Below are 14108 nucleotides of genomic sequence, written 5' to 3' on the forward strand. Positions count from 1 at the left end.
ATGGGATTTGAAGAGTGTGTGTGGTGGGGGGGGGGACGCAATATTTACAAACAAGTTTAATTTGGATGGGGATGTAGTTGCTTTACCAGCAGTCGGGATCCCGGTGGTCAGGATATTGACACCGGAATGCCGGCAAACGGGCTATTCCCACTCGTGGGTGTCCACAACACCCACAGACTGGAAGTAGAACCTGTGGCGAGCCACCGAGCACGCCGGCATTCTGGTGGCCGAGATCCCGTGGTCGGGATGCTGACTACCGGGATCCCAACCACTGGCATTACAGCCCCAACCCATTTGAATTTTGTGCCTGCTCTTGGTGTGGTGCCTGCAACACCACAAGAATAAGCAGAGTCCCCCAGATGGACGGGCGGACCAGAAATAATTTTATTTTGTTTGCTTTCCCATTTTAGAAATTTGTTAAAATAAAAAAAAGATGCCTTAATTGTTTTCTAAATGTACAATAATAGTTATATCAGAAATGAACATCCCAGACTAATCAGTAAATAGTATTGTCTCACTAACATTATTTATACTGTTGTAATAGAGTTTATGCGATTAGATGATCTATCCTTCCATGGCAGATTAATTTACAATTGTTTTCTTTTGTGTGTTACATTTGTGAATTAGTTACAGGTGAAACATCCATAAGCATTTAAAGCTGTGTTAGCACCTGGGGCAGGACCTGTAAGCTTGACACTTTAAAATGGGCGTGGGGGAAGGGGGGAGCAAGAGCAGGTGGACCAATCAGAAGGAAACATTTTTCAGCCAGGTCTCTTGTGATGAACGATGGAGGTCTTTGAAAAAAAAAAAATGGTTGCAAGCGCAGCCCCTGGTAAGCCCGAAGAGGAAAAAGACTAGGGGGGAATGTAATAGGGTCCAAGTTTGCCGAGGTCTGGGATTTTGGACGGTTTTCAAAGCGGCAATCATTTACAGGGCAAAACCAACCTGCTTTTGCTTTGTTAATGATTGCTGCTTTAAAAATACGTGCAATCTTGGCCAAAATCCCGGACCTTGGCAAACTCGTACCCAATTACATTTCCCGCCAGGTTTATAATAGTTCTTAAAACAGCTTTAAGCTAAGCTTTCCATGTTTTCGTACCCTTATACCTCCATGATTTCTTCAATTGTAATTAATCCTGTTAGTCTCTTCTTCTAGAATCAGATGCAGAAATTGTCTGTACTGGCCACTGAGAGTCTCCGCAGCAATCAGTCTGTGTGGTTTGGTCACTACCCCACGTCAATTATTGTGTCTTCCTCACCCGGCATCCGGACAGCAATGAGGTCAGTCACTTCACACTGCATACTGAGGCCTGATAACTCAAACATAAAAATAATGACTTTATTGTTCAAAAGGCTGTTGTACTCTGGATTAAAAATGGCAAATAATTATTTCTGTTCATTTCCTCATAAAAAAAATATTTTTATTTTGACTTTGTACTTTAATTTTAAGCTATCTGTGTCGCCCGTGTTCACAAGTACTTGTTTGTGTTATGTGTTCTCCAATGACTAATGTTACACATCTGTATTTTTTTTTTTTATTTAAACTCTTTATTTTTTAAATGGAGCAAAGGCGGTACAGATTACAACATATCAGCAAGACATAAAGATCAATATGCATTTGAAAATGACATCTAGCTAATGTAATTGCCATAAAATGATGCAAGATTAATTAAAAAAGGTTTCCAAAATCACCACCTGAACTCCATGTTGTGTTTTGTTTTTTTACTTAAACATATCAAAAGTACACTGTCATTATCATGTATTATACTCTTATGGAGGAGGGGGGGAGGGAGAAAGAGAGGGAAGAGAGAGAGAGAAGAAAGAGAAAAAAAAACCTCACATGCGTAACTGATGAATTATCAAGTGTAACCGCAATACATGGTTAAGTATACCTAGTGAATGAGTGGATCTCTATCTTGACTTACACTAGGACTTGGTAATTTACACTTGGCCCGGCATCTGCCTCTGAAAACAGGAATACCATGGCATCCATGTGTCTAAAAAATTCCCAACAGAGTTGTGAAGCAAAGCCGTAATGTATTCCATTGCAGCTACGAACCAAACCTTATTAATAACAGCTTGAATGGATGGAGTGCCAGGTTGTTTCCAGTTTGTAGTTACCAACATTTTGGCCGAACCTAGTATATGGTTACATAATTTGCGTTCAGGGTTTGAATGTCCTTCAACTGGTTTACAAAGTAAGGCTTGTAGAGGGCATTTGGAAATGTTAGAGTGAAGGACATCGCCCAGAAGAAAGTGGCATCCTAATAAGGGCTAATCAGGGGGCATTCCCACCATATGTGCATAAATGAACCTCGGTGGCTGCAGTTTCCCCAGCATTGATCTGAACTAGTGGGGAAGATCCGGTGTATGGTTGTAGGAACCATGTACCACCTAGAGTACACTTTGAAGGCATTCTTTTTAAGGTTAGAATTTATAGAAGTCTTTGCGACCAATTCCCGTGTTTCTGACCAATCCTCCTCGGTCAATGTTAGTTCTAGGTCCCGTTCCCATGCAATTTCAAATGGCTCTTTGTCGGGTGGTGAGCCCGCTAAATGAGAATAAAGAGTTGATATGACTCCTCTACTGTCTGGGCTATGTAAACACATCCTCTCAAGGGGTTGAAGAGTTCTAGCTTTAACAGATTTGTGGAGAGAATGTACAAAACTAAGTATTTGTAGATAGTCAAAATTCCTGAGTCTGGGTATTGTATTTCTCACATAATGACGCAAAGTTTTGTGAAGCTGCGTCTCCAAAAACATGTTATATTCTATTGATGCCCAAAGAGGCCCATGGCCTCATGTAGGGAGTCATGCACCCCAGAGGGAAGTCGGGATGGTGCCAAAGAGGAGTCATTGGGGAAGGATATGGAGCTAACTGGTGTTTTTTATTCAAAAAGTCCCATGTTTTCAGTACAGAGGAGACACAGGGGGTCGATGCTACCGAGGCTGGTCTTAAACTCGACGGGAGCCATGGGAGAAAACTAATCGATTGATGGTTAATCAATTCACTCTCAAGAGACACCCACTTCTTATCCCCTTCTTTCGTATGCCATGCCACCACATGGCTCAGCTGCGTTGCTTGGAAGTAGCGTTCAAAAATGGGGAGGCCAAGGCCGCCATTAGTGGAAGATTTTGCTATACAAGGTCTGCCAAGTCTAGGGGTCTTGTTTGCCCAAATAAATTTGCCACATAGAGACTGAACGGTGCGGAAAAATGATGCAGATATGATTATATGTATAGATGGAAACAAATAGAGTAACCGCTGTAGTATATTCATTTTTACAGAGTTTATTCTTCCCGTCCAAGAAATAAACATGGGGCCCCATTTGAGTAAGTCTTTTTTTAATGTTATTCAGAATCGGGATATAGTTAGCTTTAAATAATTGATCGTAATGTTTTGTGATCTGGATCCCCAGGTATGTTAAAGACTTGGGCCGCCAGATGTAGTCATAATTGGATTTTAACAAACCCACAGAGCTGTGGAAAGCCAGCGCCTCCGATTTAGTAGTGTTCACTTTATGTCCCGATAGTGCGCCGTACTGTGAGAGTTCGGCCTGTAAATTCAGGAGGGAAGTGAGAGGAGAAGATAGGGATAACAGGACATCATCCACAAAAAGTGAAATTTTACATTGGGAGTTCTGAACATTGATCCCTTGTATATCAGGATTTCCCCTAATGTGAGCCGCCAGAGGCTCAATGCTGAGTGCATACAATAAGGGAGACACCCTTGTCTGGTTCCATTGCCCAGACTAAAGAACTGGGAGGAAATACCGTTGGTGGACACCGCCGTGCATGGGTTGTGATATAAAGCCTGGATCGCCGACAGAAAGCCACCACAAAAGCCATATTCTCTTAATGTTTGAAACATAAAGTGCCATGAGAGGCGATCAAAGGCCTTTTCTGCGCCCAGTGATAGTAGGACTGCCTGAGTTTTAGTTCTGTTGATGTGTGAGATTAGATTGATCGTCCTTCTCGTATTATCCAGAGATTGTCTCGTCGGGATCAGCATTGACCAAGTACGTTAGATACAAATTCAATCGTGTGGCCAGGACTTTTGCGAGTAGCTTTATGTCAGCATTAATAAGCGATATAGACCTATAACTCGTGCAATTTGTGGGGTCCTTTCCTGGTTTTGGGAGGACAATAATCGTAGATTTCAACGATTCAGGGTGAAATCTGTCCCCCAACATAACTTTGTTAAAAACCTTAACTAGATAAGGAGATAGGACCCCCGAGAAAGTTTTATAATATGACATGGGGACAGGGCCTGGGGCCTTGGATGGTTTCTGCGATTTTAATGCCTGTGTTAGTTCCTCAAGGGTGATGGGGGAATTCAATGAACCTATAGCCGAAATCTAGAGTTTGGGGAGATTGCATGCGTCCAAGTATTCCTGCGCTAGCGATGACGGTAGAGCGGGGCCAGCTTCTGGTACCTTAAGATTATAAAGAGATTTGTAGTATTTGTAGAATGACGAATTGATTTGTCCTGGATCGTAGGTAATGGCATTCCCAGCATTGCGTATAGCAAAAATGTTTTGGGAAGCTCTCTTTGCCTTGAGTTTAGAGGCTAAAAGAGAGTCGGACTTGTTATTCTTTTCATAAAATGTTTGATTTAAATATCTGAGGGATTTCTCTGTTTTTTCAGCTAGAAGGGATTGAAGTTCCCCCCTAACACTCTGTATTTGAGAGAGGACTTGAGGGGATTGGGACTGTTTATGTGTGAGAAGAACCCTAAGGAAGGAAATCTTATCATTTGGGTTTTTTTTCCTATGTGTACCATATTTTATCATTGCTCCTCTAATAACTGCCTTGTGTGCCTCCCACACGGTGGGTAGGGGGACATCCCCTTTTAAATTGGATTCAAAGTATTCCTGAATCTGGGTTGTTATGATTTCTTTGAAGTGTGGGATATGAAGGAGTGTCTCGTTCAGTCTCCATGGACGACGGCAGCTTGGGTATCTAACGGATCATTTGTGGCCAAGACAGTCCAGTGATCCGACCAAACGTTAGTGATAATGTCTACTTTTAATAAGGTTTGCAATAACCTGCTGCACCGCAGAATCATGTCGATTCGAGAGTATGATCCGTGGGGATTTGAGAAAAATGTGTAGTCTCTGGAAGTTGGGTACTGCGCTCTCCATGTGTCGACTAGACCAGCCTCGGTCATGTGCCTCCGTAGATTACCCTGAGGATGACGGTGGTGATGTGATTGTGCATGGCCACTCCTATCCAGATCAAGTGAGATAACTGAATTGAAGTCCCCTCCCACCAACAATGAGCCCCTGCGATGTAGCTGGATTTTTAAAAACCGTTTACGGAAAAAACTCCCCTGTCTAGAGTTGGGAGCATAAACATTCACCAGCGTCATTATTCCTTATCCATTTTGGTAGAAATAGTTTGGAGCGGTGTTGTGAAACGACTCATGATAGCTACCCCATTTTTCCCCCAAAGGATTAGAGGAGTAAATCACCATAGGGAACTGTCTAGATTCGAGTTTGGCGTGAGAGTTTTTCTTAAAGTGCGTTTCTTGTAGAAACACGATGTCCCCGAAAAAAGCTCTAGGTGGGCTTATTATCAGAAGCGAACCTTGGGGACCCAACTCTTGAGATTGCTTAGGTAACTGAATTTACAAAAAATTCTGTGAGTACAAGGGGGATTAACCTTGCACACCTATAAATCCCGGCGTAGAAAACGGGGGTGAGATGGCGTGAGCAGGAAAAAGGCGAGGGGCTGTCCCCCTGGAGCCAAAAAAAAAAAAAAACCTTAATAACCTGTGTATAACAAAGCAGTAAAATAAGATTTTAAACCTACCGGTAAATCTATTTCTCCTAGTCCGTAGAGGATGCTGGGGACTCCGTAAGGACCATGGGGTATAGACGGGCTCCGCAGGAGATAGGGCATCTAAAAAGAACTTTGACTATGGGTGTGCACTGGCTCCTCCCTCTATGCCCCTCCTCCAGACCTCAGTTAGAGAACTGTGCCCAGAGGACATGGACACTACAAGGCAGGATTTAGAAATCCAAGGGCAAGATTCATACCAGCCCACACCAAGCATACCACGTAACCTGGATCATACAAAACCAGTTAACTGTATGAACAATAACAGCAACGGTCCAAGACCGATTTCAACTGTAACATAACCCTTATTTAAGCAACAACTATATACAAGTCTTTCAGAGTTTCTGCACTGGGACGGGCGCCCAGCATCCTCTACGGACTAGGAGAAATAGATTTACTGGTAGGTTTAAAATCTTATTTCTCTGACGTCCTAGTGGATGCTGGGAACTCCGTAAGGACCATGGGGAATAGCGGCTCCACAGGAGTCTGGGCACAACTAAAAGAAAGCTTTTAGACTACCTGGTGTGCACTGGCTCCTCCCACTATGACCCTCCTCCAAGCCTCAGTTAGATTTTTGTGCCCGGCCGAGCTGGATGCACACTAGGGGCTCTCCTGAGCTCTTAGAAAGAAAGTATATTTTAGGTTTTTTATTTTACAGTGAGACCTGCTGGCAACAGGCTCACTGCAGCGAGGGACTAAAGGGAGAAGAAGCGAACCTACCTGCTTGCAGCTAGCTTGGGCTTCTTAGGCTACTGGACACCATTAGCTCCAGAGGGATCGACCGCATGGAACTGGCCTTGGTGTTCGGTCCCGGAGCCGCGCCGCCGTCCCCCTTACAGAGCCAGAAGCAAGAAGAAGTCCGGAAACTCGGCGGCATGAAGACTTCTGTCTTCACCAAGGTAGCGCACAGCACTGCAGCTGTGCGCCATTGCTCCTCATACACACTTCACACTCCGGTCACTGAGGGTGCAGGGCGCTGGGGGGGGGCGCCCTGAGCAGCAATAAAAACACCTTGGCTGGCAAAACAATCACAATATATACCCCCAGAGGCTATATATGTGATAATTACCCCTGCCAGAATCCTTAAAAAAGCGGGAGAAAAGTCCGCGAAAAAGGGGCGGAGCTATCTCCCTCAGCACACTGGCGCCATTTCTCCCTCACAGCTCCGCTGGAAGGAAGCTCCCTGGCTCTCCCCTGCAGTCTACACTACAGAAAAGGGTAAAAAAGAGAGGGGGGGGGGGGGCGTGGCTTTGACGGACATGGAGTAGCACACAGACTGTGTGTCTCTCCAGCTATTAACTCCTGCACCAATATCCTATGTCCCCCCCTGGGCCTGCAATCCACCCCAATACCAGCATTATAGTGTAGGGGTACCCCTGGCCCGCTCGGAGACTTGCCAGCAAGCTACCCTCTGAATTAGAGTGACTATGGTGTGCGGGGGGCCCCGGGCCTGCTACTACACGTGGGACGCCGCCATCCTGCTGCCCGCACAGAGACCTGCATCCGGCTCCCGTCATCCCTTGCTGAGACCTGCTGTCACCTGCATCGGGCTCCCGTCCTGAGCGCTGATCACCGGGTCCGCGGCTTCCTGCTGCCCGTACAGAGACCTGCATCCGGCTCCCGTCATCCCGCACCAAGACCTGCACCCGGCTCCCGTCCTCGCCGGGTCCGCGGCTTCCCCTCTGCGGCGCCTCTCCTGTTGTGCTCCGGCCGGCGAGCGCTCCCCCGGCCGCTGCACCACCACGTGACCCGCCGCCGCTCTCTCTCCCTGCTCGCTCCGGCGGCCCCAGCCCGTGCCCTCCGGCTCCTGCACTGTGCTCTGCCGCTGGGGAGGAGGTACACGGCACGGCTGAATTCTATAAGTGCCTGTGCCCTCCCCATACTACTGCTGCCTTGTTGAGCTCTGCTCCATCAGGATAGGGAGCAGTGCTATTAACCCCTGCAGATCCTGTAACACGCTGGTCAACCTCAGCCTCCCAGCACACACTTCCCTTCAATTTATTGTGCCTCATATGCTGGGAGGGAAGGAAAGATTTCTATATATCCTGCCGCAATTATTTATTCTGTGCTAACTGAGGCTCCCGGTATTATACACGGTCACTGAACAGTTCTGGTATACTATACTTACCCGCAAGCAGCGACTGGATAATTCTGATATACTACATTCAGTTATTCATTGGCCGTCCCTGGACAGTTCTTGATATACTATTTCATATATTTCTTGCCTCCTGCCGCCCGCTCGGCCATAATGGTCAAACCGCATCAGTCTGCCGCGGCCGCGGCGAAGTTGGAGAAGTATGTCAGAAATCCGCCGACGCGGTCCCAACAGGGTGGGGAGGTGCAGTCGACCTCGGCGCCGCCTTCTCCGTCGGCTGGCTCCTCATCTGCGGATGCCGCCGATGCTGCTCTGCAGAGGGTGCTGGATGCGGTCACGGCCAGTGAAGCCCGCTTGGCCGACAGGATCGGTCAGGTCCAGTCGGATTTATCCATTATACACCAGGACCTTCAGCGGGTGCGAGAGAGGGTCGGTGAGGTTGAGACGCGCACCTCCACGCTGGAAGACACTGTTACGCTTCTCGGTAGACGCACTTCTGCTCTGGAGTCTCAGATGATGGATGTACATAGAAAGATGACAGATATGGAGGGGAGATTGCGGCGAAATAATGTCCGTTTCGTCGGACTCCCGGAGAAAGAAGAGGGTGCTTCCCCTGAAAAATTTCTTTAACGCTGGCTGTTGGATGTATTTGGAGCGGAGGAGTTCACTTCACATTTCGCAGTGGAACGCGCCCATAGGGTCCCGATGCGCCCATTACCTCCAGGGGCACCTCCCCGTACGTTTATTGCCAAGCTCCTCCATTACCGGGATAGAGATGTGATTCTGAGACTGGCCCGCACCAAGGGTCCCCTTAAGTGGAAAGGTTCCCCAGTGTCAGTCTTTCCGGATTTTGCAGTCGATGTCCAGAAGGATAGAGCTCAGTTTGTCCCTGTGAAACGCAGGCTGCGAGAATTGAATATCCCCTATGCCATGCTCTTTCCGTCTAAACTGCGGGTGGTCTCGGATGGGGAAACAAAATTCTTCACGACCCCTCGTGAAGCATCAATGTGGCTGGACGGACGCTTTCCGGCACGGCGAGCGCTTGCTGCTGATTGAACTTATGTGTTTGATTTCCCTACTTGCAAGTATACTGCTTCGTTTATGCCTCATATGTTATTGTTATATTGTCTTGGGAGGGATGTATAGTTGTTTGTGGTTATGTTCCGTATGATTCCCTGCAAGATGTCAGTTTGGCTGGAGGGACACTTTTCAAATGGGGGAGCGATGGCCGCTGATTGCAGTCCTGTCTCGGATTTCTCAGCTAAGTCAATTCGCCACTGTTTGTGATGTGCTGCTATGTGATTTACGGAGGGGCTATTTGCGGCCCTTACGGGCCTTTACTGGGAGGGGGTGGCTTTGTGGACAGGTGATTGGTAGATGTTGCCTTTATGCTGATTTTGGGCCTTATGATCTCGGTGTTTGTTCTGCCATATAGTCCTTAAGGGGTTAGCGGGTACTCAGTTGGGGTGGGGGTGAAGGTCTAGGGGGGGATTGGTTTTGTTTTGAGTTTAGCTGGGGGATTTTCCTGTCTTATGGTCATTAAATTCTTGGCCCCCTTAGTGGATATAGGAATTTGACCTTAGTTGGTACTGGTGGAGTATGTTATCGGGCTCTCTGCCATAGTTGGGATTGTTAGCCCTTAGGGTGTTTTGTTGTTAGGGAATCAGGTATGCCGCTAGTTTTAGGTGGTATACGGGGTGGGGATGGGGGTTATTTTAGATTGTTAACATTCAGGTGTTTTTATTTTTCGCTGTGCAATGTGCTTATTTCCGCTATGTTTATGTTGCAGCTGACTGCAGGCGTATCCTCTTCGATATTCACTGGCGATGGCTGGCCGCGGGTGCTTTGCAAAATCACAACAATGCCCTGTTATGGCGTCGGTTAGGTTTCTGTCGTGGAATGTGCGGGGGATCAATGACAAGGTTAAGCGCTCCTTGATCCTTAGACAGATTAAATCTTATGCGTCGGATATTGTTTGCTTGATGGAAACCCACCTACTGGGTACTAAGATTATGTCCCTTAAAAAACCATGGGTGGGATGGGCTTACCATTCTATGCATACAGCTGCGTCCCGGGGAGTGTCGATTCTAATTAGGAAATCTGTTCCCTTTGTGCTTGACTCTGTGCAAACGGATCAATGGGGTAGATATGTATTTCTCAAGTGCAGAATTAACTCCGTCCCCTTGTTATTGCTGGCTGTGTATGTACCCCCTCCATATTCGCACGATGTCCTTAAAAAGGCATCTGTCTTTATGGCTGCTTCCCCTGACATGCCCGTTATCTGTATGGGGGACTTTAACAACGTTTTAAATCATGAGTTGGATGGGTTGTCCAGGGTGTCCTCCAACCCGCGGCCCGGGAACTCCCCGTTTGCAGACACTGTGTCAGAGTTGGGTCTGATAGACCCCTGGAGATTGAAGAATCCTGATTTGAGGCAATACTCATGTTTTTCACGCTCTCACTCTTCCTTCTCTAGGATAGATTTGGCTCTTCTGTCCCGGGAGCTTTTGCCCAAAGTTCAGAATGTAAGATATGAGACTAGGGGTATCTCGGATCACTCCCCTATATCGTTACATATTGACTTAAACTGTCAGCGAGGCCAAGCAGTGTGGAAATTTAATCCCTTTTGGCTGACGCATATGGGCGAGGGATCTGATTTGGAGGCTAGCTGGCTAGAATTCTTTGTTATGCATGATGACACCTCGGATGTGTCTCTGCTATGGGACACTTTCAAGGCTTTCTTGAGAGGTACATTGATCAAACGGGTGGGGAGTCTTAAATCCTCCTTTAGAAAACACGAGTCTGAATTGGAGGCTCGGGTGGCCGCTTCAGAAGTGACGTACGTGCGAGATGGCACGGATGCTTCTAAGCTGGTGTGGCTTCATGCGCAGGGTGAATGGAATGATTATCTGTGGGGGAAAACCCAGCACAGACTTCTCTTCTCCTCGCATGTCCAGTATGCTACGGGCGATAGACCAGGTTCTTATTTGGCCAATCTTGCAAGGGGTGACCGTTCAGTGGAGATTTTGGACTCAGCTGGGTCGGTGCTAGACCGCACCCCCCAGATCGTGGCGGAATTTGTCTCATATTATCAGGCATTATATAGTTCTCAGTTGACCTGTTCCCCACTAGAGCTATGTGAATACTTGGATGGGGTCCACTTGCCCTCCATCTCCAGTGAAGCCAGGGCCCTTCTAGATGCTCCTTTGTCAGTGGAGGAGATTGAGACTGCGATCTCTGCCTTCCCCGATGGTAAGGCCCCTGGCCTTGATGGCATCCCGTCAGAACTGTATAAGAAATATATAAAATTCTTTGCCCCTCGGTTGCTTGAGTTGTTCAGTGAAATTCTTGCCCAAAGTGCGCTTCCCCCGTCTATGGCGGAGGCATTGATTATAGTGATTCCCAAGCCGGATAAAGACCCCAGGAGGGTTAAATCCTACCGTCCTATTTCCCTGTTGCCCACGGATATTAAAATCCTGGCCAAGGTTCTGGCTTCCAGACTTGGCCGGGTCGTCTCCCAAATTATCCACCCTGACCAAACGGGCTTCATGCCTGGCAAGTCCACTGCTGTGAACTTGAGGCGCCTGTTTACTCATTTTCAGGCTTCTCGGGAGGAGGACTGCTCTGCCGTTATAGCCTCCTTAGATGCCGCAAAGGCCTTTGATTCAGTGGAGTGGGCCTTCCTCTGGGAGGCTATGAGTAGGTTTGGTGTGGGCCCCAACTTTATCAAGTATGTTAAATTGTTATATTTTCAGCCCATGGCCAGAGTCTCGGTGAACGGGTTTGTCTCAGACTCCTTCCCCCTATCCAGGGGAACGAGGCAGGGCTGCCCTCTGTCCCCGACTCTGTTTGCTATCGCTATTGAGCCACTGGCGTGTTTGATTAGGGCAACTCAAGATATTGAGGGTATTAGGGTTGGCGCAAGGGAAGACAGGATAGCGTTATACGCTGATGACCTGTTGCTCTTTGTGGACGATTCTGTTTCCTCCTTACCTAAACTTCTTGACTTGATAACTGACTATGGACGTTTCTCCGGGCTCAAAATTAACTGGGATAAATCCACCATTACTCCACTTAGAGGCCCGGTTTCGGAGGCCCCGGTGATTCCAACCCCCCTTAAATGGGTAGACTCCTTCAAATACCTGGGGATATGGGTATCGAATAACCCTTGTACCTATGTTTCCCTTAATGTCATGCCGCTGATAGGGTATCTCCGCTCGAAGGTTAGGGTTTGGGGGTCTCTGCCCCTGACTGTTACTGGCAGGGTCAGTTTGGTAAAGATGGTATACTTGCCCAAACTCCTTTATGTTCTCCAGCAATCCCCTATATATATTAACCTGAAGACATTTCGACAGATTGACAGTTTGCTTTCTTCTTTAATATGGGCCAGCAGGAGAGCAAGGCTGAGACTAGACGTTCTGTCCAGGCCGAAAGTGTTGGGAGGCTTAGCTCTCCCTTTATTTCGATTTTACTACTATGCCGCGCAGTTGGCACATATATGGGAGTGGGTGAACGCCACGGATGCTCTCACTTTGCACTCCCAATTGCTTCTCCAGATATACCCTGCCGGCTCTCCATTACAGATGCTTCTTTGTGGGAACCCTAACTTGTCCAAGATCCCTATAATAAGACAGGCCGTCCTCATATGGAAAAAGGTACATGTTATCCTACTAGGCCAGGGTATTGACCCAGATACTCCTCTGGACAATGCCCTCGGCTTCCCAGAATTGGCTTCGCTGCGGACTGGGGCGGTGTGGGGGAGGTGGGGTGTGACGTCCCTGGGCCACTTATATAATGATGGTATACTGAGGTCCTTCCTGCAGCTTCAACAGGAGTACAGTGTACCCTCTTCTCATTTCTACCGCTACCTGCAGCTGAGACATGCGCTTAACGCACAATTTCCCGAAACTCCTCCAATGATTGCCGACTCCCCGGTCAAGTCTCTCCTGCGGTCCCTGGGAAGCGGACATCTGGTGTCCAACATTTATGCAAGCATGCTTCGCTCTCACTACTCTGACCCGTTGTCCATTCTCAGGAACAAGTGGGAATCTGACTTGGGTGCCATCTCTGATGAGATCTGGGAGGGTGCTCTGTGTTCCCCACGATTATCCACTACCACCACTAGATATCAGCAAATTCAACTGTTTATAATACACAGAGTATATATGACGCCGGTGCGCTTGCGACATGTAGGGGGTACCCACTCCTCTGGATGTCCTAAGTGCGGTAGTTTGGATGCAGACTTTTGGCACATTCTCTGGCAGTGTCCCAAGATAGCCGTATTCTGGACGGGTGTTACTGACGCCCTGGTGTCAACGGGTATTCCCTCGTCTGTGTGCTCCCCGACGACATGTGTGTTATCTGCTGTGGAGGAGGATGCCCTGGACCCCCCTGCCAAACGATATGTAATTTATCTGTGCGGCCTGGCCAAGGTGTGTATCGCCAGGCTTTGGCTAGCCAGAGATGCACCCACACTGCGATCATGGGTCTCCCTTGTAAATGATACGGCCTCTCACGAGAAATATGTATACCTAGCTAGAAAAGCGGAGAAAAAATATCAGGACCTGTGGGGTCGATGGCTTGAGTCCCCGCTTTCTGGAACCCGAGGTGTTTAGATATGCTGCAAGGCATTAGAGTGGGTGTGTGACTTTTGATCTGCACTGGGTACACTGCCTCTTTTCTCTATGTTATCCCCTGCGCCCGCGGTCAGCCATTCCCGTTCCCCTGCCATTGCTTTAGCTCTGAAATCAGCTCAAATTTATGATGTGCTGCCATAGATATCCATATACAGCTTTCATTGATTTATATGCGCCTTGTTAGCATGCAATACTGATTCTAAATTACAACCTATGTTTCGGAATTTAGGCCTGCACCGGTGTTCTATGATAACTATGATTATTGGTCCCTAGTGGACAGGAGAATCTGCGTATTCCCTGGGCTGGGGATCTACTGTGGGTTGTGCTGTTGTTTTTTTGTTTTTGTTTTGTTTTGGTAATGTGTTTAATGTTAATCAGAAAACTAATAAAAAAAGTATTGAATAAAAAAAAAAAAAGAGAGGGGGGGCACTAAATTTAGGCGCAGTAAATATCATAGCAGCTATAGGGGACTCAGGGGCAGATGTATTAACCTGGAGAAGGCATAAGGAAGTGATAAACCAGTGATATGTGCAAGGT

General features: G+C 47.4%; 1 protein-coding gene across 5 annotated transcripts in view; it reads left to right on the plus strand.

The window, feature by feature from the left end:
* LOC134980721 (transmembrane protein 62-like) overlaps nt 1–14108 on the plus strand; it is an 80838-nt gene that overhangs the window by 52805 nt on the left and 13925 nt on the right. For 3 of the 5 annotated variants that reach the window (XR_010190463.1, XM_063947660.1, XM_063947659.1), the window contains one exon: nt 1157–1691. Coding sequence is in view for 3 of the 5 variants with exons in the window: in XM_063947660.1 (XP_063803730.1) it covers nt 1157–1510 (354 nt within the window). In the remaining 2 variants the exon portion in view is untranslated. Of the gene's footprint in view, nt 1–1143; nt 1692–14108 lie in introns of those variants that run through there. The other 2 variants (XR_010190464.1, XM_063947661.1) reach the window with 2 other exon arrangements.

The sequence above is a fragment of the Pseudophryne corroboree genome, chromosome 12, assembly GCF_028390025.1.
Source record: "Pseudophryne corroboree isolate aPseCor3 chromosome 12, aPseCor3.hap2, whole genome shotgun sequence".
NCBI classification, from domain to species: domain Eukaryota; kingdom Metazoa; phylum Chordata; class Amphibia; order Anura; family Myobatrachidae; genus Pseudophryne; species Pseudophryne corroboree.